At 45.5% G+C, this 27,839-nt stretch overlaps 1 protein-coding gene across 1 annotated transcript; it reads right to left on the bottom strand.

The window, feature by feature from the left end:
• Positions 1-143: 143 nt before the first annotated feature.
• On the bottom strand, positions 144-22,670 carry CISD2 (CDGSH iron sulfur domain 2). The gene is made up of 3 exons (XM_028743357.2): positions 22,284-22,670; positions 4,751-4,965; positions 144-3,735 (listed from the first exon to the last, which is right to left on the bottom strand). Exons 1-3 carry the CDS (start codon positions 22,384-22,386, stop codon positions 3,646-3,648), a joined length of 408 nt encoding a protein of 135 aa, XP_028599190.1. The 5' UTR covers positions 22,387-22,670; the 3' UTR covers positions 144-3,645.
• Positions 22,671-27,839: the final 5,169 nt, after the last annotated feature.

Here is a 27,839-nt window from a genome sequence, read left to right as displayed (position 1 = left end):
CCCGCCCACCCCGCCCCCCGCATTCTCTCCCTTTTTCTTTAAACATGTAACAAAACGTTATTGCTATGACTTCCTTCGTTCAGGCTATGTCCTAATTGTGAGCCATGGTGTATCAAGCTGGAGACATGCAAAATTCACAAAGGTGCGATGTAGAATGAATATTTTATTGGTAGTAACAGAATTACATATGTAACTTCCTCCATGGTGTAACTTTCCAGGCCTGTCTCTTGCACGCACACACACAATGTTGGTTGTGCACCATAACATCCTTTGAATTGTCTGCAGCAATTACCGTGAAATTAAAACCCAACCCAACAAAAGTTTAGACACGATTCCAAATCGGCAAGCTGCCTGAAATATATATCAAAAGGATCAGGCAAGGTATGTAGGTGAGATGCTAGGAACTTCACAAGAAATCTTAAACTGAAATCGGAGCCTACACCTCAGGCTAGCAGCGTTTCATCCACAGGAAAGGAGAGGCCTGTTCTAGTTTTCTCCAGTTCAGATTTCAAAAACAACACAAGTTAGCACTGAGCTGCTTCATTCTGGTGGTGGTGAGGAAAATTATCTTCATGTTCCAAGTGTAGTGGGCATCTATTTTATCTCCCTGTTTGCTTACGGAAGGTTCAGAGAATCACAGAATTGTAGACTTGGATAGGATCCTGAGGATCATCTAGTCCAACTCAATGCAATGCAGGAATCTTCTGCCCAACATGGGGTTCAAACCCATGACCCTGAGGTCGGGAGTCCGGTGCTCTACTAACTGAGCTATCTCAACTACATCATGGTTCAAATCCCATGATTTATCACATCAAACAATAAATAACAGCAGATGAAAGTGAATCCAGAGCCCCATCTTAGGCGGATGCATGCAGAGATTCACTTAAAGGGGGGGGTCACGGTGCTTTTTGTTCCTATGTAGGGAGTCTGGCTTTCCTTGTTTTTACAATTCTCTTGGCAGATATACAGTGGTACCTCGGGTTACAAACGCTTCGGGTTACGAACTCCACTAACCCACAAGTAGTACCTCGGGTTGAGAACTTTGCCCCAGGATGCAAATGGAAATCGTGCGGTGGCAGCGGGAGGCCCCATTAGCAAAAGTGCACCTCAGGTTAAGAAAGGTTTCGGGTTTAGAACGGACCTCCGGAACCTATTCATAACCAGAGGTACCACTGTATTCAAAAGAAAATTGCTTATTGTCTGTCTCGCTCCTCCCCACCACCCAAACACTTTTTTGGGGGTGGGGAGGGGAGTAGCAGTGTTGCTTACAAGTTTACCCCATTCAATCTATTTGGCACCTTATTTTTTTGCTCGTTTTTCATGGAACACACTCAGTTTTAGCGCACAGTAGAACAGCTCCGAGAGAAGTGAGTTCGTGGCATCTTGTCAAGAGCCAGGATGGCATAGTGGTTAATGTGTTGGGATTAAGACCTGGGAGATAGGGGTTCAAATCCCCACTGAGCCAGGAAGCTCATTGGACCGGTTATTGTCTCTCAGTCTAAACTACTTCACAGGGTTGCTGTGAGGGTAAAATGAGGAATTTGTGTATGCCACCTTGAATTCCTTAAGAGAAAATGGGGACTCCACATGTAATAATAAAATAATAATAGAAACCCAGCTAACTGGCACAGGGCACAGTTAGCTTCTCTCCCCAGACATTCAGAGGCTGTGCCCCAACCTGAGTTCAGTCTTAGGAAGAAGACTGCTCTGTAGCAAATGTAGTTCTATGGAGCTCCACCAGTCAGATATGTATATTGGGATGCAGGCATGAATTGGCATCCTACTTCCAGATCAGGCACAGGGGTCCAGTCCAAGCATAAGAGGACAAGTAATCCCCTAGTGCTAGATCTGAAGGTGCTGCAAGCTGCTATGGTCCCTGAGCCTCTCCCCACACCCATGCGCTGCCTGGCTCTGGCAGAGTTGTTTTCTGCTGAAAAAGGAAGAAAACAAACTGAAACCAGAAGTTGAGAAATGCAACAGCTATTTCCTCGTCTGCATAATGTGAGCCTGACCTGGGTTATCTGTAGTGGGAAGTGTGGTAGGCAGGGACTCCCCCCTTTCCCCCAATCCAACAGACATTAGCTGTAATTAAGGGCTCGTTTGCATAATGATCTGGCCAAAGTTTCTCCCCGCCGTGGAAAAAGTGTGGGTCTGTGTGCGCACCTTCCTCATGTATGCATGCATGTACATCACTAGAAAGAACTTTGGCCTCCATGACTGAAAGTAATATGGACAAATCCATAAATTACTTACCTAAAACCAGGTTGGTCACAATGAAGAATATACCACTGTTGTTGTTGTTGTTGTCTTAGGGTTTTTTTAAACTAGCAATTTGTTTTCTTCCGAAAGTAAGCTGACAAACCATGCTACATATCGAAGAGCAGTTGTCTTGTAATAATTCAGAGTAATGCAGAAGAAAATATGGGAGGAATTTTGGCACTAATGGGAGGACTAGGGCATCAGATATAAAAGGCACAGTCAGTTTCACAAACCAACCTATGTACTAGGTAAGTAACAAGCAGAACAGAGGGGATCAATAGAAATCTACTTTCTGTCCACAGTGGGAATATCTGGCAGCAAGTTGGTGGCAGAGGTGAATTTACCTTGCCATTTATTTTCTCATATGTTAGCCAAGGATGCTTCTATCACAGCCTTATTGTCATAAATAGTTTGTATCTAACTAGGTCGAGAAAGCCACTACTAATTGCTAATACTGCTTTGGCATTGGGGCAGTAGATGTTTTCCACAGCATGAACAGAGCATAAAACCTAATATTATTTGGAACTCAGATCCTGACTCACTATATTATATGGTTGTGCATGGAATTAGGAATTAAGTGTGTGTTGAGATGTACAGGGAGACCAGAACAACATGAGTCTCTTTGGGAAAATGATTCTTGAGTGTGGGATAGATGGGACTATTCAAACTTAAATAAGCGTATAAGGCACTCCTCTTGTTTCAGACAAATTGGGTTTTGGTTTGTTGTGAGCAGAAGCCTTAGTCATTGTTGCTTATGTAGGCAAAAATGCCACCTTTCATCCAATATCAGCCATAAAATGGACTGTGACAGCAATTACATTGTTCTTAGATTTAATTATTTTCAACTGGGCTTATTAACCATTGCCATACTCCTCAAACCAGGAATGCCATAGGCAAGGCCGTCTTCACTTGCGGAAGGACCACAGTGGTAAAAAAAACGACACTGAAACAAATAGGAAATGTCAACAGGATCAAGATAAAACTTCCGTTCCCAGAATTCTTTTGTGGAAGTCACAACAGTTAAGCTAGTTTCAGACACATTTAAATCTGTAGTGTAGATGTGCTTATTTTAAGCAGAGAAAGGGTACATATATGGCTCTTTACGAATCACCTTAACATTTTATTACTGGTTAAATTGAAACTCTGGGAGCGATCATTTTGTTACGGGAGTAAAAACGCATGTACAAAGGGACCATTCTTTGTTAAGTTGGACATGGCTTTTGAGGCCATACAAAAATATCATCACATGTCTATCACAGTCTATAAAACTAAGGTAACCTAAAGAGATATCAAAGCTCAAGTCTACAGTAACTATTAGACTGAAAGCACTACCACGTGGGTATCAAGTGGACTTCCCGTCAGTCGTGGCTTAGTTGGGGAGGCTTGCTAGACTTCTTTCTTCTTGAGTATTAATGGGCCCACATTATCTCCTGTCGACTCATTGTGCTTCTTGTGGGAGCCATCACAGACAGGGAACTGCAAAGAAGGCAAGAGAGAAGCAGCTGAATATCTGCACTGATTGTAGGGTGGTAATTATGATTCAGAGAAGCTTTTTGCACAGGAGCCCGGGTCACTCATAACTAGAACAGAGTACATTTGGCATAGATAAAATGGGATGGCAACCCACAAGCTTAAGTACAGGGACAGAAAAAGATCCAGCCTGAGGGACAGTAGTCTAGGCCCAATACCCCAAAATGAAACAATGCATGCCTTAAAATGGTCTCTGTACTTGCTCCATCCATGACACTGGGTAAAGGTAAAGGGACCCCTGACCATTAGGTCCAGTTGTGGCCGACTCTGGGGTTGCGGCGCTCATCTTGCTTTATTGGCCAAGGCAGCCAGCATACAGCTTCCGGGTCATGTGGCCAGCATGACTAAGCCACTTCTGGCGAACCAGAGCAGCTCACGGAAACGCCCTTTACCTTCCCGCCGGAGCGATACCTATTAATCTACTTGCAGTTCATGCTTTCAAACTGCTAGGCTGGCAGGGGCAGGGACCGAGCAACGGGAGCTCACCCCGTCACAGGGATTCAAACTGCTGGCCTTCTGATCGGCAAGTCCTAGGCTCTGTGGTTTAACCCACAGCACCACCCGCATCCCTATGACACTGGTTATGAACCATCTAATATTGGTATAGCCAGCCAGTTGCTGCAGGCTACACCTCCCATCATCTCTGGCCACACTGCCTGATGCTGATGGGAGGGCACAACGCGGCCTACTCCAGCCACTTGTAGCTCAAGCTCATACAAACTTGGAACTCCTGGATCCTTTGGCACTTTACAGAGACTGAGGTGGGTTTGTTGAGGCTTAAAAGCTGCCAGTGTCAAGTCTCCCTAGAGTCTGTTGCTATTCGGTTGTCTGAATTTTGTGACTCCAGCAGTATACAGTCTTCCTTAAAGGATCTTTTCATATAGTATCTACTAGCTCCTTCAGGTATACTGGAAATCACAGTAACCTTGAAGCCACATCTCAAAGCATTAAAATGACTCACCGTTTTTGAGCGCCAGCACCTGCAATACACTGCCTTCGTGAGACAAAGGTCCTCAATGTTGATTTCGTTCACTACTTTGGGGTTCTCCTTCTGGATCTTGAGATTGATCAAGCTATCCTTCTGCTGCTTCTTCTTGGGGAGGAATGGGCGAATAGCAAGGTATCCAAGCAGAGCAAGGACACCCAGGAAAGGCAATAACCTCAGCCATTCTGAAACTAAGCACATACCACACACATGAATGTTATAGAAGGCTGCTCACCACCATGAACAAGTTCCAGCATCAACTGCTACCAACGCAGTGCTTTATTATAGAGTGCTTACATTCAAAAACTTACAAATATCATGCAGAAACTGCTGGAAGCGGCCTCTGCATTTTGACTTCACCCCATGGCAGCCACAACACGTAGTGTAAGACATTGCTGCATTCTGGTTGCAAGGGCAACAGCAGTAGCATGAAAACTCTTAAGAATGTAAGAAGATCCTGCTGCATCAGATAAATAACCCATCTAATCTAGCATCCTGTTCTCACAGTGGTCAGCCACATGCCTATGGAAAGCGATAATAGCAACTCTCCATGCCATGTGCTAGGACACTGGCATGTCATAAGGCCATGGTGAGAGTAGATAATTATTTGGAGGCACCTCTGTGTGACATTAGTCAACGTGTTCTCACTCCCTTCATTTCAATGCTGGCAACATTCTACGCCGCCAGCAGTGACAGTATGTGACTGTCCTTGCCTGACTTCCTAAAACTGATGGTTGATATGTTATACTTTCTGTCTTTATGTTTCTGAGTACAATTCAAAGTGTTGGTGCTGACCTTTAAAGCCCTAAACAGCCTCAGCCCAGTATACCTGAAGGAGCGTCTCCACCCCCGTCGTTCAGTCCGGACACTGAGGTCCAGCGCCGAGGGCCTTCTGGCGGTTCCCTCACTGCAAGAGGTGAGGTTACAGGGAACCAGGCAGAAGGCCGTTTCGGTAGTGGTGGAATGCCCTCCCATCAGATGTCAAGGAAATAAACAACTACATGACTTTTAGAAAACATCTGAAAGCAGCCCTGTTTAGGGAAGTTTTTAATGTTTGATCGTGTTTTTAATATTCTATTGGGAGCCACCCAGAGTGGCTGGGGAAATCCAGCCAGATGGGCAGGGTAATAATAATAATAATAACTGCAATCCCACCAAATCATATTAGACAGTATTGCCTGTCCTCACAATGAGGAATATCCATAGCATCAACACAGGGAAGAACAGATGAAATTATGAGGTAGTTAAAGTTTGCTTTGGATTAATTATCCATCTCATGGCCAGCTTTCCTTGCCCATTGACTTCTGACTACTATACAGCAGAATTAGTGAAATAATTCAAAGGCACTTAAAAAAAAATTAAGGTCACAGGATCACACTCTTGTCCCCATGCACAAAAAAAGGGGATTAAATCGAGGCAGATAGAAATGAGTCAGTGTACAATTAAAAACATAGGACACCATTCCCCAGCTTCACTGAAATAAATGGAAGAGACTCAGCAGGATTTAGGCAAAAGATGCTGATAAAGTATTGGGGCTTATGCGTATTTTTACCTAGACAGCAATAATATTACTATTGTACTTCTTTATAAGAAGCTGCCTTCCACAAAGTCAGACCTTTGGTCAACCGAACTCAGTACTGTTGACACTGACTCCAAATTCTCCAGTGTTTCAAGACAGGAAATTATCCCAGGCATACCTGGAGGTGCTGGGAATTTAACCTGGGGCATTCTCCAATCCAAACATGTGCTCCGTCACTCAGCTATGGCCCACCGAATTATGTCCCTTAGGGTGGATATATTTGCAAAAGGTTGTGTAATCCTGCCGAATCGAGCTCCCCAAGGATTTTCAGCTCTGCAAATTTTCTTGCGTTATACATTTAAAGCGCTATCATGCTCCTTTGAACCAGACAGAGGGCCTTCTCAGTAGTGGCGCCCGCCCTGTGGAACGCCCTCCCTTCAGATGTGAAAGAAATAAGCAGCTATCTTATCTTTAAAAGACATCTGAAGGCAGCCCTGTTTAGGGAAGTTTTTAATATTTAATGCTGTATTGTTTTTAACACTCGATTGGGAGCCGCCCAGAGTGGCTGGGGAAACTCAGCCAGATGGGCAGGGTATAAATAATAAACTATTATAGTCATGGCTTCCCCCAGAAGAATTGTGGGAAATGCAGTTTGCTAAGGATGCTGGGAGCTCATAGGACACGCCAGTCCCCTGCCAGTGCCACAATTTTCCAGAGTGGTTTAACAATAAATCCATTTTCACAGGGCACTCTGTGCTGCTTTAAATACATAGTGCAGATGGGAGCCTACTTGAGGGTATGAAATATTCACTTCCTGGGTGGGTGGAACGGGATTCCTTACCTAACTAAATCTTTAATAAGAAAGGCAAGACACAAATGCAAAGCTCTTAGCACTACGCAGGGTAACAACAGGCAGTCCAAATGGCAAGTCAAGCTGACCTGAACAAGGACAGAGACAACCTGCGGTTCCCATAGAAGCATATTCAAATACAGGCAAATCAGAGTTACACTGAGCCACGAAGCACTGCCTGTGAGTGGGGGCAAGCCCGCTTTGACCCAGGTAGGCCTCCGCCTACCCAATACCCAATTTCTTTAGGCCATTTATACAGCATTTAATCTCAGTTGTCCCTATGTCGGTAGATCCCAAGCTTTTTAAGGCCACAACCCCCACCCCCGGTTCTGTAAACCCATCCCCGCTTCCCCCTCCCCGATAAAAAGCATTGTTCAGAATAGCGGATTGCATGGCCCACCATGGAATATAAAAAAGTCAGAACGCTAATAATTAATGGCAAAACCCAATCAAAACGATTTAGTTCAATTAATTCAACCAAACTGGTGAACTGGATCTGGCCCCTTGTCTTTTTAACACACACAGACAGACAGACAGACAGAGAGATTATCCAGCTGCTCCCAGGGAGCAGAACAGCCCAATTTGCAAACCCTACGTTGATCTGATTGTTCACATGCTTAGGAGAGAAAGGAAGACTCCCCTGCCAGCTCAAGGGGTTCCAAACAGCTGCTTTCCTGACTAAGCAATGCTTCTGACAAACTGGAGAGAAGCCATAGAAAACAACTGTCAAGTGCACCAGGGCCTCTGAATGTTACGTTCTTTGAACAGGCTACCTGCACCAAGCATGCTTCCCAAGAGCTTATGAAGATGCTACACAGACCAGAAAACCACCAGGCTTTTCATACTGAACTTTGCACGCGGCAGCCGGCCCTAGCATTTGCCTCAGGTGGCAGATTACAGGGAGAGGGCAGCAGGGGTGAAGTGCAAGAAAACAGAGTAGTGTGTGCTACACAGCTTGCCCTGCAGTCCCTGAGCAACTCTAGTGTGGTGGAGAACCTTGTCCTGTCACCAGTGGTGAAGTACAGTGGTACCTCTGGATGCGAACGGGATCCGTTCTGGAGCCCCGTTCGCATCCTGAAGCAAACGCAACCTGCGTCTGCGTGTGCACGGGTCACGATTCGCCGCTTCCGCACATGCGCGTGACGTCATTTTGAGCATCTGCACATGCACGAGCGGCGAAACCCGAAAATAATGCGTTCCATTACTTCTGTGTCACCGCGGAGCACAACCCAAAAGCGCTCAACCTGAAGCAACTTCAACCTGAGGTATGACTGTAAAATGGTAACTGGAAATTTGTAGACGGCGAGAGAGATTTGTCATTTGCTCCAGGCAGCAAAATGTCTTGGGCTAGCCCTGCTCCATGCTTTCCTAATTTTTATTTCAGCCATGGGAAGGACTTGCAAAAGCACACACATTCGCTGACCCACAGCATCTCATATGTGCACAGAAATTAGAAGCACTTCTGATGTATTGAGCGTTGAGAATGCAGAATAGTAAGCAGCTAAAGTTAATTCTGCATGGCTATTTATACTATGAAACTTTATCTTTCACACCCATGTTTCCTGTTTATACACCTTTTTTGAAAGATAGCATTTGCACCGATATACCCATATAAAAGAAAACACAGGTGACAATTTTTACATGAGCAAATTCGCTCAGGCAGCAATCCTGGACACACATACCTGAAAAGGTGCAATTGAACTAAATGAGGCTTACTTCAGAGTAAGCATGCATACGACTGCACTGTAGGGTGCATAAGATGATTACAAAGCTCAAACTTAGTATGTATTTGCCTGGTACAAAGATACATATTGACCCATTTCATCTTACTTTGCCTTTCAACAAAATCCCCCTTTAAACTGCCTTTAGACCAAAATGGGGGAGGAAAAAAGGATCTTTTATAGTGAAAGACAAAAACAGAAAGGGTAATGTGATATAGCAGAAAGGAAATGGTAGGTTTGGTGTTGTATTTAAAAAAATAAAAATAAAAATCCTGGATAGCTGAACAGCAGAGTCACACATGGAGACAAACTTTTTTCAACTTCACTTTATAACATACAACTTGCTCTTGAAATGTGGCGCGAGAGCATAAATCATCACGAAAGTTTTGCCTAATGACAGATTTATTTGCTTGCTACTCTTTTATTGGCCTCTGTATTGAAAGACTTGCCTCAATGCATTCTGCCTTGTAATATAACAAAAATAAATTTTAAAAGAATACTAGGGCAAGTCCAGCTAAGTCCCCCTCCCCAAATAAAATGACGAGTGTGGGGGAATCTGATGGCCTCCAGATGTCATGGAGATCCAGCCAGTATTTCCAAGGGCCAAAGAAGATTGCAATTCTACTCCAGCAACATGAGGGTAGATGGGGAGGAGACACAGCTTTCTCTTCTCTGCCTTAAATGTTTCCCTTCCAATACTCCTGTATCAAGGAGAAAACAAAAACCCTGAGTTTCCTCACAGGAAGATGTAGCAGTTTATGGTCAGCAACACTATGCCAGAAATTTTGGGAGTCCATTGTGGACCCCACTTGTAATACAGCCGTACCTTGGAAGTCGAACAGAATGCGAAACATTCCAAAACGTTCGAAAACCAAATTGCAGCTTCTGATTGGCTGCAAGAAGCTCCTGCAGCCAACCAGAAGCCGTAGAACCCCATCAGACATTTGGGTTCCAAAAGAACGTCCACAAACTGGAACACTCACTTCTGGGTTTGCAGCATTCGGGAGCCAAAATGTCAAAGTTCCAAGGCGTTCGGGATCCAAGATACACCTGTACATTCTAAGAATGAGATGAGTGCTGTGTTCTGGGCCGAGCTGCATTTCCTGGAACAGGTTTGTAGTCTTGGGGTGTTCTGGATTCAAACCTGTCACTGGAGTCCCTAGGCCAGGGTTTCCCAAACTTGAGTCTCCAGCTGTTTTTGGACTACAGTTTCCATCATTCCTGACCACTGGGCCTGCTAGCTTGGGGAGTTCCTATGGCATCTCCCAGCCAGGCACTGAGCAGGGCAATCAATACCTGCATCAAATCACATGCCCTGTTCGACCCTAAAAACTGCAGAACAGGGAATAACTTTGTTGCCCTGAACATATCATGTCCTATGTAATTTTCTCCTCCTTGGTTAAATAGCCTAAGAGAGGCTAGATAAAGGAGGCAGCTGGACTGGAGAGACCCCCTTTGATCCTAGCCAGGCTGCATTGTTAGCTCAGGCTCCGGGTTAACAAGGGATTCAGATTTTTACCTTGGGCCACTGCAAACATTAACCACCCTGATTGCTTTGTGGTAATAAGCAGGCTCTTGGAACATGAACAAATCTGAGCGAAAAAGGTAAAGAAATAGGTATCTCTGAAAACTGCTTTTTTGAAGAAAAAAGTGAAATAAAAAATTGGCATCTAGAGCACAGCTATTAACTGGGCAGATGAGAGCATTCCATTCCCATCCTTGCACAGCATCAAATACCCCCCCCCCCCGGCCGCCCTCCAAAAAACAAAACAGGACAATTGGAAACTAGTTAAGTGATCAGAATTTCATGTCGACAACACCTGCACAGCATGATAACGGAGGCAATCAGACAAAGACGGACTCCAAGGAAAGATCAGAACTGAGCCACAAGGCATTTAAGTGGGAAGACTGTCGAACAATGGTTAACGTGGAAACTTCCAAGTTAAGAGCACATTAATAAAATGGAGAGAATACACCAAACAAAGGGCACCATTATCTAGCAACTGTATAGTTGCAGACTAGTACTTTCTGGCTAGGTTCACAGAAGCAAATGAGCATTATGTGCCTATGACAGGCTTAGAAAGCAATCCAATATGCACGTCCAGGTTTTATGCAGATTCAAAAGCCACTGCCTGAACTCTGAGGCTGGTGCCGAGTACAGTGGTACCTTGGGATGCAAACAGGATCTGTTCCGGGGCCCTGTTCGCATCCCGAATGGAACGCAAGATGCGACGGTGCGTCTGCGTGTGTTGCATTTTGGCGCTTCTGCACACGCGTGTGATGTCATTTTGACGGTCTGCGCATGCACACGGGGCGAAACCCAGAAGTAACAGACTCCGTTACTTCTGGGTCACCGCAGAGTGCAACCCGAATTTGCCTAACCCGAAGCGTATTCATCCTGAGGTATGACTGTACTGTCTTAGAAAGCACTTCATTGCAACAGTCCGATGGACCTGGTGACGTTGCTACGAAGTGATGTGCACTTTTTGTTGTTGTTGTTGTTTAGTCGTTTAGTCGCGTCTGACTCTTCGTGACCCCATGGACCAGAGCACGCCAGGCACCTCTGTCCTCCACTACTTCCCGCAGTTTGGTCAGACTCATGCTGGTAACCTCGAAAACACTATCCAACCATCTCGTCCTCTGTCGCCCCCTTCTCCTTGTGCCCTCCATCTTTCCCAGCATCAGTGTCTTCTCCAGGGAGTCTTCTCTTCTCATGAGGTGGCCAAAGTACTGGAGCCTCAACTTCACGATCTGTCCTTCCAGTGAGCACTCAGGGCTGATTTCCTTCAGAATGGATGCGTTTGATCTTCTTGCAGTCCATGGGACTCTCAAGAGTCTTCTCCAGCACCATAATTCAAAAGCATCAATTCTTCGGCGATCAGCCTTCTTTATGGTCCAGCTCTCACTTCCATACATCACTACTGGGAAAACCATGGCTTTAACTATACGGACCTTTGTTGGCAAGGTGACGTCTCTACTTCTCAAGATGCTGTCTAGGCCTGTCATTGCCCTTTTCCCAAGAAGGAGGCGTCTTTTAATTTCGTGGCTGCTGTCACCATCTGCAGTGATCATGGCGCCCAAGAAAGTAAAATCTCTCACTGCCTCCATTTCTTCCCCTTCTATTTGCCAGGAGGTGATGGGACCAGTGGCCATGATCTTCGTTTTTTTGATGTTGAGCTTCAGACCATATTTTGCGCTCTCCTCTTTCACCCTCATTAAAAGGTTCTTTAATTCCTCCTCACTTTCTGCCATCAAGGTTGTGTCATCTGCATATCTGAGATTGTTGATATTTCTTCCGGCAATCTTAATTCCATCTTGGGATTCATCCAGCCCAGCCTTTCGCATGATGTATTCTGCATATAAATTAAATAAGCAGGGAGACAAAATACAGCCTTGTCGTACTCCTTTCCCAATTTTGAACCAATCAGTTGTTCCACTTTACAACCTCTCAAAATAGGATAGCAGGGAATGATGAAACATTATCTTTCAGCTACAGGTAAGTAGCCATGTTGATCTGCCATAGTCAAATAAAATAAAATAAAATAAAATAAAAATTCCTTCCAGTAGTACCTTAGAGACCAACAAAGTTAGTTATTAGTATGAGCTTTCGTGTGCATGCCAAGAAAAAAATTAAGAGGATCTTACATATATACACCACACGCTTTTAATAGGCTAAGGAAACTGCAATGATGGTACCCTACCAAGTTACCTGACTATGTTTTTGGGGATCACCAGTGGACCCCCGTTACATAATTTCATTACCAAGTTTTGCTTAGCTGGCTAGCATTGGAATCAGAGACGGAATATTGAATTAGCAGTGCAATCCTACATCTCTCTATTTGGTCAAAAATAAGTCCCATATAGGCTATAGTAAGTGCAATATAGGATTATAGCCTCAGCCAGGGTGGTTCAACATCCATCCTGAGGGCCGCATGTGGCCCTCAAGGCCTTTTTTGGTGACCCTTGGCAACATTTGACACTCTGGCCCCTTCAGCCCTTACCCTGTCTTCCCAGCTCTGACAGGGCCCTAGAGTCCTCTATCCTCTTTCCCCAAGCCTAGTTAGCGCTTTTCCAGCTATGGGAAGAAAGTAGGTCTCTAGGATCCTGACCAGAGCCTCCCACCTCCTTCCCAAACCCCAGCAACTTGCGTATCTGGCTCTGGCCTGGCTCTCTCCCCCAAGACAAGGCAGTGTTCAGCCCACAGGTTCCATGTCAAAGTACTCTTGCAGCCCACTTGGTATGAAAAGTTGGACCATGAACCTTATGCCTGGCCTAGCAAGTCAATTAGCACCTTAAGGCAAATACAGAGAAGTGGAAGGACTGTGGTTTTAATGCTTTGTCTGCAAAGTGTCAGAACTTTGCACAACATCTTCACAGGGAGTCAGATCTAAGTTTTCCTGACTCCAGTTGCAGACACACTGCAGAGAACAGATAAACTCTCTAGCTGTAATGCCACCAGTTTAATCAATTATACCGGCCTTAAAAAGCACAGTCATCATGAGGCTGAAGTGTATGTTACAGCAGAATTACTGGGCATAACAACAGGAACTGAAAGAAGGAAGACATCTCAACTGGAATGCAATGCAATGCAATGCTGAATTACTGGCAAATTCTTCACTTAGTGCTGCTTCACCATTTTTGTGAAGTATTTAGGGGAAATTATTTTCTCTTGGGGACGTCCAAAAGTTCCTGTTGAAACCGAGCACCAATTTCCAAGGGTTAAGAAAAAGAAAAAAAAATGTACTATGGAACCAGATCATGATTAAAACTGAGTTTCTTATGCAAAGAGAACCCAAGTTTGTGCTGCATAATTTCTCTGATACGTTGCTGTGTAAGCCTCAAGAGACATGATGCGAGCCATGGGGAAAGCACTCACCTGTGAAAGGGCTCCGTGTGCCTGCTGTGCTGTTTAAACATGCTTTTCCTATATGCAGGGCTACACTCGTGCAACGTTAGTATGCCAATGGCGTATCTAATGAAATGCAGAAACGAAATGCCGCTTGAATATGACCAGCACATATAATAGGCATATTTAAAAGGAGATGTAAGCCACACAGAACTCTTACATTTACCTGTAAGTGCATCCAGTTGGATCGCTGGCCACAAAAGCTTATGCCATGATAAACGTGTTGTTCTTTAAAGGTGCCACAAGATTCTTTGATGGATTCTGCTGCAAGAGACTCATGTGGGTACCGCCTTGGAAATTGCTTTTCCTGCAGCTCACATCATCTTTAAATCAAGCTATGGTCATGGTAGGGCAGTCCTGTATTTTCAAACTACTGTACTTCTGCTCCAGTCAATCTCCACATCACCATGTTATGCTTAAGGCAGGGACATCTCTGGACAAAGCACTGAGTTACTATTCACTGTCTTGCTCTACTGAGATGAGGATTGAGGGACAGCTATCGAGCTATTGCTCTTGGAAAACAGAGTGAAACTGGAATAATTTGGAGCCAAAGCACATAGTTACGCTGACCACAGGGGCACTGGCAATAATGAGTTCTGAGAAGTGTGATTAGAGGCACCTCAATATAGTTAACTGAGACTAGGCATTTTCAACGTATTACGCCATTAGCTGCAATGGCTGCCAGTCTGCATGTGGGCCCAATTTAAAGTGGTCATCTTGACCTTTAAATCCCTTAAAGCAGGCATATCGAACAGGTAGATCACTGGCTGGCTGTGGTAGATCCCTGGCTCCCCCCGAAGAAGCTCAACAACTTTGGCTCCCCTAAAAAAGCTCAACCCAAAAAATGTGGCTTTCCTCCTCCCAAAAAGAAGCTCAACAGCTTTGACATGAACCCCCCAAAAGGGGGTAGATCACTGCATTTTTAACTCTGTGAGTAGATCGCAATCTCTTGGGAGTTGGCCACCCCTGCCTTAAAGTTTTGCCTGAAAGAGCTGACCTGCCCAAAACTTATGAGATTCTGTCCCATGCGTTCCTGCAAACTGAAGTGAAGGGAGTGTCTACTAGGAAGAAGGTCTTCTCTGTGGGAGATTTGCAGTCAAACCTAACAATGCTAGTTAGTATGTGAAGGGGTTAAGGACCACTGAGTTCTAAATTAGTAGAGTGGGCTCAGTGATGTCACATCCGCTCTTCTCCTCTCTCTCTCTCTCTCTCTCTCTCTCTCTCTCTCTCTCTCACACACACACACACACACACACACACTGCATGGGATGGTGGCAGACGTGCCTTAACTTAGCTCTCTGTGGCTGCCTTGTTGTTGTTGTTGTTGTTGTTGTTGTTGTTGTTGTTGTTGTTGTTGTTGTTGTTGTTATCTAAGAGCATTTACCTGCAGTTTATCGTTGCTACAGTCCCTGTTCCCATAGCCAACAAGGTCACCTCACTATGCTGGCACCTGAGCTGCAAGCACTCTAGCTGGGTTGGCTCTTCAGCAGGCCAGGCATCTCAATCAGTGACAGGCCCTCATTGCTTGTAGCTGAGCTTCAGCAGATATCCAGGGAGGCCAGCCAAGAACTGAACTCAGAGACAGAACTCAGAAACAGCCAGATTGGTGTACAGTGGTACCTCTAGTTATGAACTTAATTCGTTCCGGAGGTCCGTTCTTAACCTGAAACTGTTCTTAACTAGAGGTGTGCTTTCGCGAATGGGGCCTCTTGCTGCCGCTGTGCTCCTGGCACACAATTTCCGTTCTCATCCTGGGGCAAAGTTCTCAACTCGAGGTAACTCTTCCAGGTTAGCGGAGTTTGTAACCTGAGGTGTTTGTAACTCGAGGTACCAGTGTAGTGGCTAGAGTGCTGGACTAGGACCTAGGAGACCAGGGTTCACATCCTCATTTGGTCATGAAGCTCACTGTGTGACCTTTGACCAGTCACAACCTCTTAAGCTAACCTACCTCACAGGGCTGTAAGGAGGATAAAATGGAGAGGAGGAGGAAAACCATGTACACCACATCATGAAAGTTGGGGTAGAAACGTAGTAGTAGCAATAACAATACAGTGGATGCTCGGGTTGCGAACGTGATCCGTGCAGTATGCGCATTCACAACCTGCAGCAGTGCGTCTGCACATGAGTGGGTTGCGATTTTGCGCGTGTGCGACCGCCGAAACCCGGAAGTAACCCGTTCCGGTACTTCTGGGTTTCGGTGGGTGCGTAACCCGAAAAAACGCAACCTGGAGTGGCTGTAACCCAAGGTATGACTGCAATTAGTAGCAGTTGTAGTAGATAGAGGGGAACAAATGGGGCAATACAGAAAAAAATGATGGCTCTGACGATGCTCCACTGAATTTGCGAATTCATTCATACGATACTGGATGGCTTACAACAAAATATTGAAAACGGAAGATATAATAATGGTTTTAAAATGACAAAAGTAAAAAAAAAGGGCAGTCAAAATGTCCACACACAACAAGTACATGGTGTTTTATGAAGAAGAGGCAATGTAAAAGTCCCTCAAGCGTTCCAAACTGACGAATTATATTACAGGAGTGACTCTGTAGCTCAAGTCAGGATGGGCATGCAAAACAACATTCCCTGTTTACTCAAGGCTTTCCGCCCACCCTGCAGCCTTCGAGTTGTGCCCAGCCCGATGAACTGGTTTTAACCCCATTAGCCATGTACAGCCTTTACAGCTGCTCTATTCATGCAACCTGAAGCCTATTTATTTTCCAGAACCTTTAGATTTATTAGCTAGTTCAACCTGCAAATTGTTCATAGCCGGAGGGGAGATGTAAAAACATCAGAGATAACAGGGAAACTGCTGTACGTCGACTTAGAAAAAAATCCTCTGACTTTCAAAGGCTCCAACTTTGTGGGGAGGTTTTAGTGAGCAAAATAAGAGGATTAAAAATATATATATCACACAAATTTAGGTGGCCAAATTCACATTTCTGTGGTTGCATCTGTAAAATAGGTTTGGGGAGCCAGGTGTAGGGATTAGCTTCTCTGGTGACAAGGAGCAGATGTAGCAACAGAAAGAGGACAAGGCATTTGCTCTCCTCTCGAAAGGGAGAAATACAGTAACAACTTTCACTGGGGTGATTGTCTGAAATTGTTGCAAGCTCTAAGCACCTGCCGGTTCAGGCCAATACCCCATCTAGTCCAGCATCCCGTTCTCACAGTGGCCAAACAGATGTCTGTGGGAAGGTTGCAGGAAGGACCTGAGCGCAACAGCACTCTCCCCACTTCTGATTCCCAGAAACTGGCGTTCAGAGGCATACAACAAAACAACACCACCACAAACTGGCTTATAAGTATAAAACCAAATTTACTAGAATAATAGCTAGAATAGAGATAGACTTGTACACCATTCAAACAACAGACATACTAAGGTGCCATGTGTAAGACAAAACCTGGAGATACTGTAAACATGGAGTGGATAAATGTACAACTGTATCTTAACAAGTTACATGTGCAGTAAACGTTATATTAAAGGTAAAGGGACCCCTGAACATTAGGTCCAGTCATGACCGACTCTGGGGTTGCGGCGTTCATCTCGCTTTATTGGCCAAGGGAGCCGGCGTACAACTTCCGGGTCATGTGGCCAGCATGACTAAGCCGCTTCTGGCGAACCAGAACAGCACACGGAAACGCCGTTTACCTTCCCGCTGGAGTGGTACCTATTTATCTACTTGCACTTTGACGTGCTTTCGAACTGCTAGGTTGGCAGGAGCAGGGACCGAGCAACGGGAGCTCACCTCATCGCGGGGATTCGAACCTCCGACCTTCTGATCGGCAAGTCCTAGGCTCTGTGGTTTAACCCACAGACTGGCTAAATGAACCATTCAACAAGTGGTGTAAGTCCAATCACAGAACGGCAACCCCGTGCCTCCACAACGGCAAGGGTAGCATACTTTCTTTATCCTGAGCAAACCATTTTGTATGACTGGCTTTTCGGACTAATGAAGCATGTAGCGAAACCTGTAATATATCCGGAGAACAGGTCTCCTTTTGCCCACTTGCGTTATTCTCACCAGGGTGGTGGGTTTGATTTGCCTTCCTGTGGTTGATCCATGCATACGGCTTTGTGTTTCCAACTCAAGAACATCTCATCCAGTTCAAACTTTGAAAAACAGCTTTGAAAAACTTTTTCATATTCTCCAGTGTGCTACTCTTGCCGTTGTGGCAGCACGGGGTTGCCGTTCTGTGATTGGACTTACAGTGGTGCCTCGCAAGACGAAATTAATTCGTTCCGCGGGTTTTTTCGTCTTGCGATTTTTTCGTCTTGCGAAGCACGGTTTCGGAAAAGTTTTGGAAAAGCTTCAAAAATCACCAAAGTCTTCAAAAACCTCAAAAAAGGCTACCACACTGCGTGCTATGAGTTGCTCCTCGAAGTCAAGTCGCAACTGTATTAACGGTTTTAAGAAAAAGGAAACAAACTTGCAAGACGTTTTCGTCTTGCAAAGCAAGCCCATAGGGAAATTAGTCTTGCGAAGCAACTGAAAAAACCAAAAACCCTTTCGTCTTGCGAGTTTTTCATCTTGCGAGGCATTCGTCTTGCGAGGTACCACTGTACACTACTTGTTGAACGGTTCATTTATCCAGTCTGTATAATGTTACTGCACATGTAACTTGTTAAGATACAGTTGTACATTTATCCACTCCATGTTTACAGTATCTCCAGGCTTTGTCTTGCACATGGCACCTTAGTATGTTTGTTGTTTGAATGGTTACAAGTCTATCTCTATTCTAGTATCTCTAGCTTATTATTCTAGTAAATCTGGTTTTATATTTATAAGCCAGTTTGTGGTGGTGTTGTTTTGTTGTAGTATTATTATTACTGTCACCACATTTGATACTTTGTGTATATACTATGCTATTCAGAGGCATACTCCATCTTCTCTTCTCAAAGCACAGGCCTTTGAAGGTGAGAGACAAGAGAGAAAGCGCTGTCACATGACACTGAAAGCTTGCCGTATACTGAACCATGTGCAGAGGAGGGTGACTAAGATGATTAAGGGTCTGGAAACCCAGACTTAGGAGGAACCGTTAAGGAAGCTGGGCATGTTTAGCCTGGAGAAGAGGAGACGGGGAGGAGATATAATAGCCATCTCCAAACATTTGAAGGAAGGGCTGTCACGCGGAAGACTTGTTTCTGCTGCTCCTGAGGGTAGGACCCGAACCAATGGATTCAAACTAAAAGAAAGGCAATTCCGACTAAACATGAGGAATAACTTTCTGATGGCAAGAGCTCTTTACCAGTGGAACAGACTACCTCAGAGGGTGGTGAACTCTCTCTCTTTGGAGGTATTTAAACAGAGTTGGGATGGCCATCTGTCAGACACTGTTTAACTGTGAATCCTGCATTGCAGAGGGATAGACGAGATGATTCCAACTCCACAATTCTAAACAAACCATTGATCTCTTGCTTCCACAACTGGATATTCCAGCTCCACAATCTGGCTGGTAGCAGTGCTCCAGAGCTGATGAGGCCTTTCCCAATTCTGCTTTCTGAAATCCTTCACTAGAGAACTCATACACGAAGCTTACACTCTACTGCTAAGTTATCTCTACCACTAAGTGATGACCCTTACAGACGGGCCGATTAAAACTATAATTTTATCCTCTTCCAGAGGAGCAGTCATGTTAAGCTTTTGTAGCGAGAACGACCAAGAGTCCTGTGGCACACCAGCAAATTTATTGTGGCATAAGTTTTCACAGATTATTGTGTTATTTATTTATCTAGACAATTTATAAACCGCTTGTTCAAAAATAAAATTATCCAAGTGGTGTAGAAGTCCAATGACAACACATGAGTAAAATACACAAACCATGTTAAAAACAAATACAATTTTTAAAAAACATCCTTTTAAAAACACACCAAATATAAACTTAATAAAATGCTTGAAACAAATGTAACTAAATCATGTGTCTGGATTAGGCCTGACAAAACAGAAGTTTTCAGTATGTGTTCAAAACAGTATAGTGAAGGTGCCTGCCTTCTAATATCACTAAGAAGGGAGTTCCAGAGTACAGGTTCTGCCACACTAATACTCCTTGCAAACTATAGGCCACTTCATCCGATAAAGTAGACTGTAGTTAATGAAAGCTTATGCCACAATGAACTTGTCAGGCATTAAGGTGTTGGCTCTGCTGTTACAAGCCAGCTCCATCAGGCCTCCTCTGCCCTCAACTGTCATCTGGGGCACAACCATTAGATTTTGTCAGTAAGAGAGATAGGAAGCAGGGCTCATTTCATCAGCTTTGCTGGAGCCCCAGCTTTATCAGGCACCTATTGCCCCTGGGACGCGGGTGGCACTGTGGGTTAAACCACAGAGCCTAGGGCTTGCTGATCAGAAGGTCGGCGGTTCGAATCCCCACAACGGGGTGAGCTCCTGTTGCTTGGTCCCTGCTCCTGCCAACCTAGCAGTTCGAAAGCACGTCAAAGTGCAAGTAGATAAATAGGTACCGCTCCGGTGGGAAGGTAAACGGCGTTTCCGTGCACTGCTCTGGTTCACCAGAAGCGGCTTAGTCATGCTGGCCACATGACCCGGAAGCTGTACGCTGGCTCCCTCAGCCAATAAAGCGAGATGAGCGCTGCAACCCCAGAGTCGGCCACGACTGGACCTAATGGTCAGGGGTCCACTTTACTTTACCTTTATTGCCCCTGGACATTAAGGGAACAACTGTTTAGAAATTGGTGCCTGAGTTTTTCTATTTTCCTCTTCCCTCCCTGTCCCTTTTCCCTTGTGTGTTGTTGTTTTCAGGTTGTAAGTCTGCAGGTAGGGATTGTCTTGTTTTGGCTGAAGAACATGGTACTAATGCTCTAAGTAATAATCGCGTGAAGCAACTGTACTGCATATTAATTTAGAAATATTCCTACATGCATACATAGCTGCTTTCATGTTTTCAGCTACTCAGATTTACGGCGTTAAGACACACATGTGGAAAAAGTTTTTTTTTAAATGCCCACTGATTTTTTATCACCGTGACTATGAACACAAAAGGATAATGAGTTTCAAGGGGTTACTGTTTTGAATTAAACAATATTGTATGTACACACTAAGGGCATTTTCATACATAATATAATGTGACGCGTATGTACTGCACAGTCCTAAATAGAGTTAAGTGAGCCTAGGCCCACCAAAATAATTTGGCTTTGGTGCGCCTAACTTTGCACAGGATTGCAGCCTTACTTCGGAGCAAGTTCCATTGGCCAAAACTTTTATGTAAACAGACCCCCCCCTCTGTGTGTGTGTGTGTGTGTGTGTGTGTGTGTGCGTGCATGCATACCCTGTATCACTATATTAAGTAAACTAACATGAATTAGAGACAGGTCTCCTCTCCTGGGGAGTTTTCTATTCCTCGTGACTATCATTCAAACATGCATACAAACAGCAGAGAGTAAACGAACCCACCCCTTAAGTCAAAAAGTCTCTGAAATCCTAAAGGAGAGCAAAAGGGGGGACGGGGACTATAGGACCAGCCCAAGACATTTTGCTGCCTGAAGGGAAGGCAAGATGGCCGTGCCATTTGATGCACAAAAGCCCACCAGAATGGAAGCGGAATCTTCTGCATCTGAGAGCAGCAAACTCCTCTGTCCTGCAACACCTCACCACCACAACCACCAATTCCCTCAAAAGCACTTGCTGTCTGAGGCAAATAGCATCACTCGAACTCAGGGCCAGCTCAAGGAATTTTGGCACCTGAGGTGAACCCCAAAATGGTGCAAGGGAAGGAAGAGCTACACCAGGAGCAAGCGGGGAAGGAAGATTAACATCAAAAACTGATATCCCTGTGGATCCTGTCATCTGAGGTGGTTGCCTTTCCTGGCCTCAGAACTACAGAATCTTAAGAGCTGGAAGGGACCCGAGGGTCATCTAGTCCAACCCCCTGCAATGCAAGAATCTCAACATGGCATAGGTGGGCAAGCCTTGCTCTTTGCCTCACGAAAGGGCCGGTCCTGGAAAGCACGATTTGAAAAAAGGGAACTGAAGAGCCTATAGCGGACTAGGGCGCATTTGAAGCAGGAGGATCAGTGGGGAAGGATGAATGGGGGAAACGCGCACGAGCAGTTAACTCGTGGGAGTCCTACCGAACTTAACGCGGAAGTAAGCTCCATTATGCTCAGTGGGGCTTACTCCCAGGTAAGCCTGCAAGGGACTGCGCTTTAAAAGAAAGGCTTATTCTGAAGCATTGAGATCTGCAGTTGGGAGAAAGTTGAAACCAAAACACACACGCGGGGAGATTACGAGTTTTGCAGCGCGATCCAGAACGCGTCTACTCAGAAGTAAGTCCCAGGGCGTTTGGCGGGGCTCAGTTCCAAGCCTTTCCCTTTCCACCTTCCAGGGGAAAGTGTTGAAGTCAACTCGAGTGTTTCGTTCCTACGCCTCCACCGCCCGCTTCCTAGGAAGGTGAGCAAAGACGCGCACAGAAGTTCGATGAGCAGAAGGCGCAGATCCCGACCCTCCGGCTCTCCCCACCACCGCCCCCCACCCCACCCAAAAACCCTGCCCCCGAACCTGTCAGCCTGAGGAAGCCGCCGACGCTCTCGGGCAGCGGGAGGCGCTTCAGGTAGGCGGGCAGCTGCACTTTAATGATGCGAGCCAAGCTATCCAACACCATGGCGCTGCAGGGCTGGGGCGGCGCGCGGTGCGCCGTCGAGGGCGAGCGAACGAAGGAGAGGCGGGCTGCGCTGGGGCTGCTGCTGGGCTACCTGCCGCTCCCGCGGTTAACTTTGCATGCCCGCCTCGACTTTGCCCTCCTGCTGCTGCTCCTCCTCCTCCGGCTGCTGCCGTCGCAAGTGGCCCCCTTCCCGCCGACGGAGCATGCGCGCACGCGGCCGTGCCGGCGACGAACCCAGCGCGCACCGGAAAAAGAGGGAGCGGGGAGGAGGAGGAGGGGGCTGGCCTGAGCCGGGTCTCTCCGGCGGCCTCGCTGCCCTCGAGGGGGCGGTGCGCTGGGCTGGCGCGCGGAGCCAGGGCGGAGCAGACGGGGCTCCCTCTCCGGCACCGCCTTGCAATGCGATGCAAGCCCTGAATCCCGGAGGGGGAGGGGGATTCAAGATTTGTTATGCAAGGAGGGGGGCGTTGAAGGGAAAAGCCCCGCCTGGATCTGAAGAGGTTAGGGACGCCCTTGTCCGACGTTGCTGGTGCGCGGGCGCCTGCATGATTAGACTCTCCCACCGGGTGCCCAGAACTTGGAAACTGCAAATCGGCGACATGGGAATACAACTTGTACCTTTTCAACACCAGACGACACGTGGGCGTAGCCAAAGGGGGGCAGGGAGGGGCAGCTGCCCCCCAAAATCAATAAAAATACATAGCAAATTGAGGTTCGCTTCCGCCGCGTAACAAAAGGCCAGCCCCCCCCCCAACAAAAATCCTGGTTACGCCCGCGTTTCAAATAATTTTAGCCCCCGTTTAAACACAATCATAGCGCCCTGGAGTTGGAAGGTGCAAAATAAATGGTGTTGCCAGTGTGATAATCCGTGGAAGCTCGTCCATTGGGGGCAAAGTGTTGGACTAGGACCTGGGAGGGCAGGGTTTGAAACCCCACTCAGCCAACTGCGAAGGTCACAAGGGTGACCTTGGGCAAGTCAGAATCTCTCCAACTAGCCTACCTCACAGGGTTGTTGTGTGGATGAACTGGGGAAGAGGTGAGCCATGTCCTTCAGCTTGAGATTCTTGGAAGGTAAAGGTGGTATGTGATGATGATGATGATATATTGCTGAATTGTATTGCTGAAGGAGCGTCTCCACCCCCATCGTTCAGCCCTGTCACTGAGATCCAGCACCGAGGGCAGTTCCCTCATTGCGAGAAGTGAGGTTACAGGGAACCAGGCAGAGGGCCTTCTCGGTAGTGGCGCCCGCCTGCCCATCCTTCAGATGTGAAGGAAATAAGCAGCTATCTTCTCTTTAAAAGACATATGAAGGCAGCCCTGTTTAGGGAAGTTTTTAATATTTAATACTGTGTTGTTTTTAACACTTGATTGGAAGCCGCCCAGATGGGCAGGGTATAAATAATAAATTATTATTATTATTATTATTATTATTATTATTATTATTATTATTAACACTCAATTGGGAGCCGCCCAGAGTGGCTCAGCCAGATGGGCAGAGAATAAATAAATAAATAAATAAATAAATAAATAAATAATATCAGCTATGCTCTACCTCCTACAGTTGGAGGCAAACATGCCGCTAGATACCAGTTGCTGGAAACCACAGGAGGGAAGTGTTTGAATCCTCCTTGCTGGTGTCTTACAGGCAACCCTTCAGCCACTGTGTGCACAGGTTGCCAAACTACATGGACCGCTGGCCTGATCCAGCAGGCTCTTCTTGTGTTCTTAACCTCATTCTGCCTTCAGCTATCCAGCCCACACCAGCCTGCCTTTGTTCTTACAAGCAGTCTTGGTGGCGGCTGCACCGCCTGTCAGCTTCCTCCTCTTCATTTTCAGTCTTGCCTTTGTAGAACTCAGCAGGGAAGAGGAGGGAGACAAAACTGGAATTTGTTGGCTGTGTGTGTCATTCTTGTGGGATATTGCAGCCAAAGATGCTAGTTAGTGCATGACCCGAGAACTCTGTTCCTAGAGTCAGTTAGGTCATGCCCCCTCACCTCCGGTGCGGGAGGAAGTGAAGCTTCTTCTCTTCCTTTCCTCACTCCCTCTTCACTCCATGTAACCAACCAGGTAGGATGTTTGAAACTATATTTCTGTATTTTGTACCCAAGAGTATTCTACCCATGTTCTCCTTGCTGCTGCATGGAATAATGCATGAATCAGACCTTGGATTTTATAAGCAAAGCATTTCAAACTTGGTTAATGGTGTGTGGTATGCTCATTGCTGTAGGGGTAGAAAGAGGGGTAAGAGCTGTAAGCATATTGTCAGGGAACTGCCATTGGCTCAGGGGCGAGAGGGGGAAAGCCGGATGGATTACAGAGAGCCCCCAAAGATTGTGGGAAGCAGCACCTCCTCAGCGGAGGAGAGTAACCACGCCTCCAGTGGAGAGGAGCTTCAGGGCTCAGAGGAGGCGAGGCAGTGCCAGGACACTTTGCCTGGGCAAAGCGGGGAGGAGATAGGTCCTCCGTTACCCACGCCCTCCCTGCGCAGTAGGCTTCCACGCCGAGAGGGGAGGCGCAGATTGGGCGTCAAGAAACTACTCTGCTGGGGAAGGTTTAAGGACCACCCACTCACAGATTCTACCAGTGAATGAGCGAGCCACGGAATAGTGGTGCTCTGCATGGTGAAGGGTTTTTGGCACCAAGAACGAGGATTTACAGCCGACCAGAGAGGCATTTGCCTGATTGCTCTTGAGTAACCCCCTGATATCCTTACACATACTAAATGGGATACGGAAAGGGGTCTAACAACCTATATTCCCACGCCATACCTCTGCTTAACTCAGTGACTGTTTAGAACTTTGTTGGCCGCTCCCCAAGCATCCAACCAATTATTTTCTTAATTACCCACATATGGGTCATGGATCTGATTTCCTCCCACAGTTAGTGGCTCTGGCTCCACATTGGACGACCTGCCTTCCACTTCACCAGTCCCAATGCAGGTTGCATAGCAAACTATTAAAAATAGTTTTGTAAGTTGTGTGTCTTTGTTTCTCAATTTGATCCCTTCACATAGTTTTGTATGTATTGTGATATTTTATGCATTATGACTTGCAGTTATTTTTATTGATCATAGTTTATTAATATTTATTGTAATTGATAAGAGTGAATTTCTGTTTAATTATTACCGTATTTGCTGATGTTTTGAGAGTTAATTTTATTGTGTACTATTATATTCTAATATATTATTGAATATTACTTTATTTGATATAAGTTGTTCCATTTTAAAGTTATGTTTTATTATGTCTTTCTGTGTTGGATCAGATTATTATTAGGTGCGTGCTCTTTGCTGTATATTTTCTTGCTGTAACCGCCTTTTGTGTAGCAATATAGAAAGGTGGTATACAAATCAAAAGTGAAATGGAAAAAAAATGAAATGAAACACAAAGAGCTTCCCCCACTTGCTGCCCTTCAATATTTGCCACCTGAGGCACCTGCCTCACTATCTAACTCATGGTAGGGCCGGCCCTGATTGCTGCTTAACGTGTTTTGAGTTTCAACCTGGAATGCTATCCTCCAGTAGTCCAAGCAGATCCATTGTTACATGATAACACATTCATACCTTTCAGAAAGATCAGCAGCTCCAAACACATCGGATACATTTCGAAAGATAAATCTATTTTTTTCACAGTGTCTTTGGATTTTTGCCTCCAGTTTCTTCAGGCAAGGACAGTGTATTGCAGAGTAAATGAATGATACACAGAGCAAGCAGAAAAGAGCCTCCAGGTTTGTGTAACAAATATGAATGGTGCAGTTTAGGAACAGAAATTGAGGCTCCCATTCACATCAATGTTAACCTGTGTCCATGCTTTCCATTTCCCCTTGTTTCTTGCCTCTTCTTAATTCTGCCCATGACTGAAAGCACTGGAAATGTATCTCTGAAGCTACCGAATCTTGCTAAGCCGCCTTTGATCTGGCTGCTTTTCCGCACAGCAACAGATGCACAGAACCTGCTGAGCAGAGCAGAAGACTTTTTATTGCTTTCCCATTCACTACATAAACATCATTAGATGCCAGTGATGAAATCCCGGCCTTTATTGAACGAAAGGGATCGCTGAAGAAAGGAAACGGAAGAAAGTGAATGGGTGGTTAGAGCAGAATTTTTTAAAATGAAACCCAAAGTGCAGGGGGCTGAGATATTGAGGAGAGATGCTATATTCCTGTTGGGTCACCATGACCCTTCTGAGACTTCTGAGTTACTTAAAGCCAATCCATACTGCTGTCCTTATGTATTACAAACTTGGTATCATGCCAAGCCAGCAAGCCCTGACCCAAAGTCCTTGGAGGATGAACCAGACAGCCCACAGCTGGAGGAGCTCAGAAGAGGAGGTAGAGTCCCCTAGAATGAGTGCTGAAGATCCCATTGAGGAACCCTCTGGATGAAGAGACCTTGTATATGTCAGAGAAGGATGGGGCAGAGAGGTCACCACCCCAGCCTTTGAGAACACTGGTTCCAAATAGTCCAGGTCCAAGTCAAAGACAGACAACAGCATGTGTCTATGTGTGTATCCTCATGAGGGAACTTGATGGGCCATTGACCTGGTTCCTCAGGCTCTTCTCATGTCATTGATCTCTAGCAGCAAAATATCTTGGGCTGGTCCATCCAGCCAAGTATCCTATCTCTGATGACTACCAGGAACTCTGGAGCAGTTCCCAAACTAACTCCCATTACTCAAGGCCTTTTTCTCTCAGCTAGGAAAGTGTTTTTACCTGTTGTTTGGATGCTCATGCCAAATTTGTTAACAACGTGTTAGTAAAGAACTGCCAGCAGGTGGTGCGATTAGAGATATAGCTTGCTACCCACCAGATGCATATCACGGCTTCCTTTTAAAACCACCACCATGAAAAGTACCCTTACAATCAGCTGTAATGCTAAATTAAGGATATAATTTGAAAACATGAAGAAATGTTTGGAGAACTTTCAAAGAATATAGATTTAAATCACAAACAAATACAAACAACAACAACAACTAGGTTTTGCCCTTTTCAGCATTTTCATCCAACTCTTATATCCTTTTTCGCCTCATTCCTAAACAAAACTTACCTGGAAATACGTCTCATTGGTTTTATTTCCTGCTAAGTGGCTGCAACCTTAAGCTTGGAAATCAAGGGACCAATCCAATGGGTTGTTATGAATTGCTTCCCATGAGGCAACTCAAAGCGATTTACAGAGTATTAAAAACAGTTTTAAATTTGTTTTATATGTATAAAATCAATGTTCTTCTGTGGAATGTGGTGGCTTATGCCCCAAATGTTTTAGAGGAGGGGTGGCTGATCTGTAGCCCATATCTGGTTCCCCCAAGAGGGTTTTTGTGGCCCTTAAGAACTGAGCATTTGATTTAAAAAATAGTAATGAGGTTTTTTATATATATACTGCTCCTATTGATACCCTGCCATGATGCCATAAAGCCATTTCCCTTTTTTCCATTCATTTTCCTTTTACTCACTGTTCCCATGCA

The sequence above is a fragment of the Podarcis muralis genome, chromosome 9, assembly GCF_964188315.1.
Source record: "Podarcis muralis chromosome 9, rPodMur119.hap1.1, whole genome shotgun sequence".
NCBI classification, from domain to species: Eukaryota; Metazoa; Chordata; class Lepidosauria; order Squamata; family Lacertidae; genus Podarcis; species Podarcis muralis.
Note: the sequence above shows the minus strand (reverse complement) of the source record. Positions and strands in the feature narration are given on the sequence as shown.

Coding starts and splice junctions, on each gene's coding strand:
- CISD2 (XM_028743357.2), bottom strand. CDS start 22,386: ATGGTGTTGGATAGCTTGGCTCGCATCATTAAAGTGCAGCTGCCCGCC. Junction 4,966..22,283: donor CGGCTTCCTCAGGCTGACAG/GTTCGGGGGCAG, acceptor GTATGTGCTTAG/TTTCAGAATGGCTGAGGTTA. Junction 3,736..4,750: donor GGTGCTGGCGCTCAAAAACG/GTGAGTCATTTT, acceptor CCTTCTTTGCAG/TTCCCTGTCTGTGATGGCTC.